The 6,361-nt window shown below is 44.6% G+C and overlaps 2 protein-coding genes across 4 annotated transcripts in view; one reads left to right on the top strand and one right to left on the bottom strand.

The window, feature by feature from the left end:
* Pxmp2 (peroxisomal membrane protein 2) overlaps positions 1-4,389 on the bottom strand; it is a 16,668-nt gene extending 12,279 nt beyond the window's left edge. Inside the window, 2 exon segments of the mRNA XM_033762688.1 lie at positions 2,993-3,106; positions 4,081-4,389. Of these exon segments, the coding sequence (XP_033618579.1) occupies positions 2,993-3,106; positions 4,081-4,295 (329 nt within the window). The 5' untranslated portion in view covers positions 4,296-4,389.
* Positions 4,004-6,361, top strand: part of Pole (DNA polymerase epsilon, catalytic subunit) — a 52,533-nt gene continuing 50,175 nt past the window's right edge. For all 3 annotated transcript variants that reach the window (XM_010604245.3, XM_010604244.3, XM_010604243.3), the window contains exons 1-2: positions 4,004-4,095; positions 4,531-4,659. In XM_010604245.3, the coding sequence (XP_010602547.1) occupies positions 4,598-4,659 (62 nt within the window). In that variant the 5' untranslated portion in view covers positions 4,004-4,095; positions 4,531-4,597. The remainder of the gene's footprint in view (positions 4,096-4,530; positions 4,660-6,361) is intronic.

The raw sequence follows: 6,361 nt of genomic DNA, 5'->3' as shown, positions 1-6,361 counted from the left end.
AATAATAATAATAATAATAATTAATATAACAATAAAATAATCCACAAATTCTTTGGGGCTGGGGATTTAGCTCAGTGGTTTCGCTGCCTGCTTCACAAGCACAAGGACCTGAGTCCAATCCCCGGTACCCCCCAAAAAACAAAACAAAACAAAACAAAAAAACAAAAAACACCCATTCATGATAAAAATCCTGCAGAAAATAGGAATAGGTGATCTTTATCTCAACTTGATAAAGGCTATTTATGAAAAACCAAGAGCCAACAACATATTAAATGGCCAAAAACTGAAAACCTTCATGCTAAAATCAGTAACAAGACAAGGATGTCTACTATCACCACTCCTGTTCAATATAGTTCTGGAGATATTAACCACAGCAATTAGAAATGAGACAGAAACTAAAGCAATAAAGATAGGAAAGGAAGAAGTGAAACTCATTATTTGCTGATGATATGATACTCTACATAGAAGACCCAAACAACTCTGCCAAAAGATGTCTAGACTTAATTGACACTTTCAGCAGAGTAGCTGGATATAAGGTCAACACTCAAAAATCAAGAGCCTTCTTATACACAAATAACAGATTCACTGAGAGAAAAATTAGGGAAACAATTCCTTTCACAATAGCATTCAAAAAAATGAAGTATCTAGCAATCAATCTAACAAAGGAAGCAAAAGACCTCCACACTGAAAACTACAATACTCTGAAAAAAGAGGATATAAGAAAATGGAAAGATATCTCCTGCTCCTGTGTAGGAAGAATCAACATAGTGAAAATAGTCATACTCCCAAAAGTTCTATACAGATTCAATGCAATCCTGATTGAAATTCCAACAGCATATTTCACAGAACTAGAGAAAATAATCCAAAAATTCATTTGGAACAAGAGACCAGAATAGCAATTCTAGGCAACTGAGACATGACAGGAGGTATCACTATCCCCAAACTGAAACTATTCTACAAAGACACTATGATTAAAAACAGCATGGTACTGGCAAAGAAACAGACCAATCAGTGAAATAGATTAGAAGATACAGAAACGTCTCCAGATGTACTCAGCTACTTCATCTTTGACATCAGAGCCAACCATCCTCAGTGGAGGAAAGATAGCCTCTTTAATAAATGGTGCTGGAAAAACTTGATTTAACCTGTCAAAGATTAAAACTAGACTCTTATCTTTTACCATGCACTAAACTAAAATCCGAGTGGATTAAAGATCTAAACATTAAAACAGAAACACTAAACTTGCTGGAAGGTAAGTTAGGCAGAACTCTCAAAGACATTTGGCATAGGAAAAGACTATGAACAAACCCTCAGTAGCATGGGAATTAGCACAAAGAATCAACAACTGGGATCTCATCTTATTAAAGAGCTCATCTCATTCTCTTGCACTGCAAGAGAAACCATCAACAGAGCTAAGAGACAACTTACAATGTGGGAAAAAAACTTTACCAGCTGATCCTCAGACAAAGGACTATTACCTAGAATATATAAAGAACTCAAAAAAATCAGGCCCCCAAATATAAAGACCCAATTCAAAAATGAGCATCTGAAATAGGCATTTCTCAAAGAAGTAAAAGCAGCAAATAAATATATGAAAAATGTTCAACATCACTGGTCATTTGAGAGATGCAGATGAAAACAACACTGAGATTCCACTGCACCCCAGAAAGAATGGCTGCTATCAAAAATCAACCAATAGTAAATGTTGCTGGGGTTATGGGGAAAAAGAAACCCTTCTCCATTGTTGGTAGAAATGCAGACTGGTGCAACCACTGTGGAAATCAATATGGAGATACCTCAAACAACTAGGATTAGAGGTTCCATTTGACCCAGCTATCCCTCTGCTGGGTATCTTTCAAAAGAATTAAAAGAATCATACCACAGTGATATATGCACACCCATGTTTATAGCTGCACAGTTTGTAATCGCTAAAACTCACAAACATCCCAATTGCCCATCAATTGGAGACTGGATAAAGAAGATGTGATTTTTCTATAAAATGGAATACTACTCAGCCAAAAAGAATGAGAAACTAAAGTCATTCATGGGAAAATGGATGCATATTGAGGTCATACTCTTAAGTGAAATAAATAGGATATACATGTGTAAATACCAAATAGTTTCTCTGGTATGAAAAGCTAAAACTGTAAATAAAATCCAATTGTATAACTGATAATGTGAAATAGGAAGAAAAGGGCTAAATGTGTAGGGGAAATGGTAAGGGTAGGGGAAAGGAAATAAGGGAAAACAAAAAATATGAGAAAAGGAAAAAATGGAAACAAAGCCTTTGTAAATAGGGGCAGGTGGGTACAGGGAGGGCAGGGGTATGAGGAAAAAATGAGAACCAAGAACTGTCATGTAAAGGAACAAGATCCCAATGATGAATGTAACTATACTATATACCTAAAAAGCACAGACACTCAATGAAAAAAAAAAATCAAAGCAACCCCACCTACATATATGCATATGTACACTACATACAGTGTAAACTGACTTTGGGGGGGGCTTTTTGAGACAGGGTCTCACTATGTAGTTGACACTGACCTTGAACTCATTATGTAGCCCAGGCTGGTCTCGAACTCACATGCCTCAGCCTCCCAAATGCTAGGATTACAGGCATGCGCCACCACGCCCAGCCTGACTTTTTTTTAAACATAAAATTTATTTATTTATTTTTATTTTTTATTTTTGGTACCGGGGATGGAATTTGGGACCTTGCACTTGTGAGGCAGGTGATAGAACTACTGAGGTAAATTCCCAGCCCTGTAAGCTGACTTTTTTTTTTTTGGTACCAGGGATTGAAGTAGGGTCCTTGCCCTTGCAAAACAGGCGGCAGAACCACTGAGCTAAATCCCTGACCCTGTAAACTGACTTTTATCCCATGATGATTACTTAAGTGCTTTTTCAAAATCCATTTCCTCACATTAGACCCTTCCAAGACCTTGTGTGAGCAGTCATGCTCTGCTAGGCAGCCCCTTGGAAGCACTCTCACCTGTAGACTGCCTATGTGAGAGGCCCACTGATATCTAGGCTTTGAGAGTCTTCTATCTTCTGCTTCTTCTTAATCATCTGGGCCAGGAAGTTCCCAAGTGCTGACAAAATGCCACTGTGGACAGAGAGGCAATCAGAAAATGGGACAACTGCCCTAGGGCGTCTTTTCCTGCTGGGGCCACAGCTGGCAAGGTTGCTCTGAGATTACAGGAAGTCCGTCCATGGGTGGTGGGATCGGTTCTCATCCTATCAGCTTCAGAACCGAACACATCCACACACCAACATGATGCTGGTAACTATATACAAGTGTCTCGAAGGAGTGGGGTTAAAAAGGCAACAGCAGGATCCTTAGGATGACACTATTCTGTAGTTTGTGATGTGGACACATGACCCTACACATGCGGTGAAACTGAACAAAATTAACACACACTGAGTACAAGAAAAACGGAAGGGAAATCTGAACATAATCTGTGGGGCTGAGCACTGGTTGCTGACACTGTATCGTTTTACACAGTTGTTCCAGTAGATAAAGATCCTATCCCCAAATGTTCCTTCGCTCGTTTTCGCACCTATACGGGAGCCCACGTTGTTGCAGTAAAATTGTCAGAAGGTGGAGAAGGGGGCCGGGGATTTAGCTCAGCGGTTCGGTGGCCTGCCTTGCAAGCGCAAGGATCGGAGTTCAATCTCCGGTACCAAAAAAAAAAAAAAAAAAAAAAAAGAAGGTGGAGACGGGCTTGATACTCGCTCTGAAACTGGGTCTATGGTTGCCTTCTGGGAACTATAATATAAAATCGAGAATTCTTAGCACAGTACAGGGTCTTTTAAATCTGACCCTTAGCTACTTCTTTCTCATTTCCTTCAGCCTGCGCGGGCTCCTCCCCCAGGACCTCTGCCCGCCATTGCCCTCCTCCCAGAGTCCGCTTCTTCGCAAGCCTGAAGTCACCGCTCGGTGACTCTCCTGACCAGAGTCCTGCGGTCACCTCTGTCCTCGCGGGGGCCGCGAACACTTATCCTGCATAGTGGCGCCTGCACGGCTTAGGGAGGCTAGTTCACGGAGGACACAGCTCTACGGCGACACGCGTCGTCCACCTGGTGGCCGCGTTGGTGAGCATTGGGTAAAGCTGCAAAAGCAGCAGGTACCAGACGAGCGCGGGCTCCGCGCGCAGCCCAGACGCCTGCGGGAGCCATCTCAATCTCGGTCTCTGTCTCCGTTTCGCAGTGCACCGCCAGGGGAAGCGACTCCTCCACTGGCTCGCTGGGCTCGGGACCCTAGTCTCTAGTCGCAGGGTGGGACGGCCTGACATTTCCCGCCCCACTGCAGCCTGCAGCACTGCTCTGGATAGACTTCGCTGTGGTGGAACTAGCCACCACGTACTTCCTCCCCCGGCCCTGACCCCAGCCTCCTGGAGCGGGGCGGGGCGGGTAGCACGCCTGCATATATAGCAGCCCGAGACCCCCTTGGCCACTCCTCTGAGCGCCACCGCGGTTGGAGAGCCGGGGTTAGCGTTGCGCCTCCTGATTGGACGCGTGCACTTCCAGGCTCTCGCGATAGCAGGGAGAGGGCGCCAAACTCGTCTCGGAGGTTGAAGAGTCGGAAAGCGGCGCCATGGTGCTGAGGAATAGTGGACGGCGGGTCTTGGAACCCGGTGCGGACGGCGAGGCCAGCCGGTAAGAGCCGTCTCCGCTCCCGAGCCTGTTCCCGCGCGGCGCGGTGGCGCCCGGGCATAGCCCTCCTGTTCTGTCAGCGGCTCTCCGCGGGACTGGACTACAAACGCGGAAGACGGGCAGGTGGGGAATGGGAGGGCTGAGCCCTGCGGGGATGCCGACTGCGGCAAGGGTGTCTGGCGAACAGCCTGTCAGCTGTGCCTCAGTCTCTCTGGAAGAGGATCCAGGTGGTCCCCTTCGTAGGGCTCGTCATGAAGATTGAGCGTGCGTAGAGGGGGTGGGACAGCGTCTGTGATAATAAACAACCAGTAAATGGTGTTAGCTTTGTGACCATAACCCTATTTTTCAGATTGTGTACTATTACTGGATAAAAAAGTGAGACATCTTGAGGGGGGGAGAGACATTAATCTGCCTGCCGCAAGTGGTTATCGTCTTTTTTAGGAAGAATCTTAACCTTGGAATATTATGGCCATGCTTTTGTTCAGTTGGAGGTGACTTAATACTTTCAGGGGAAAGAAATGGTTTTAAAGAAACAGTTTTGTTTCCACTTTATAAGTTAAAAACTGGTGAGCTAAATTGAGGTAGCAGAGGATATGAATTCTGCACAGACTTGGTTAAGATCATTTTCAAAATTTTTTCGACATGTAGCTTATGTAGATGGCTTCTTTTTAACCTCTTGTAACACTTGTGTTGAACATCCACATGTAAAGTGATTGTTTCTTGCACATCTATTTCCTTGGTGTAAATGATTTGAAGCAGAATTGCAGGGTGAAATCATGCAGCAATGTTTTAGAAACACATTGTGAAGACACTTAACACTGTCCACGACAGTGTTGGTCGTATAGTTTCATCAATAACAGGTACTATAGCCGGACATGGTGGCACATGTGCATGCCTGTAGTCTCAGCACTCGGGAGGCTGAGGCAGGAGGATCGCTGGGAGTTCAAGGACAGCCTGGGGTACACAGTAAGTTTAAGGTTAGCCTCAACTACAAAGTGAGACCCTGTCTAAAAAATTAAATTAAATTAAAAAATAAAAATGAGCCAGACATGTAGCTCAGTGGTGCCATGCCTGTCTGGCAGGTGCAAAGTCCCCAGTTTGATTCCTCATACCAAAAACAAACTGATACTCTAGGCTGGGTTTGGTGCCTCATCCCTGTAATTCTAGCAGTAGGGAGGCCAGGGCAGAAGAATCATCACATTTCAAGGCCAGCCTGGGATACCTGTGAGTTTAAGAGCACCTGGACTACATGCTGAGACTAGGTCACAAACATCCACAGAAGTGCATTCTAGCAAATGGCATGGGGAGCTAGAATCAGATCCTGGGAAGGGAGGGGTGATAAAAGGAAAGGAGTGATACCTGTGAGTAGTTGGGGAGGAGAGGCCTTTGACACTGGATTCCTGTGAAACAATCAGCATTGCCTTGTGTGGAAGAGCACATGGAACATGCCCAGGAACATGCCTAGCAGGAGCCAGGACTGGGTGTCTGTGTCTTTCTGCCTGGCAAGGCCAGGAAGCAGAGGTGGGACATGGACTTGCTTCTGTGTGGGGATGTGTATTTACCATCTCTCATTTGAATGTCAGCATCTCTCTCTCTACACATTTGTATCTGTATCTGCCTGTTTTGGGGTTTTTTTCCCCCCTCAGTACTGGGCAATGAACCCAGGGCCTTCACATTGAACTTTTTTTTTTTTTTTTTTTTTTTT

This window comes from Fukomys damarensis, unplaced genomic scaffold (genome assembly GCF_012274545.1).
Source record: "Fukomys damarensis isolate Sample0158 unplaced genomic scaffold, DMR_v1.0_HiC HiC_scaffold_12, whole genome shotgun sequence".
In the NCBI taxonomy this organism is placed as follows: Eukaryota; Metazoa; Chordata; class Mammalia; order Rodentia; family Bathyergidae; genus Fukomys; species Fukomys damarensis.
The sequence above is the reverse complement of the archived record's forward strand: the minus strand, read 5'-3'. Positions and strand labels throughout refer to the sequence as shown.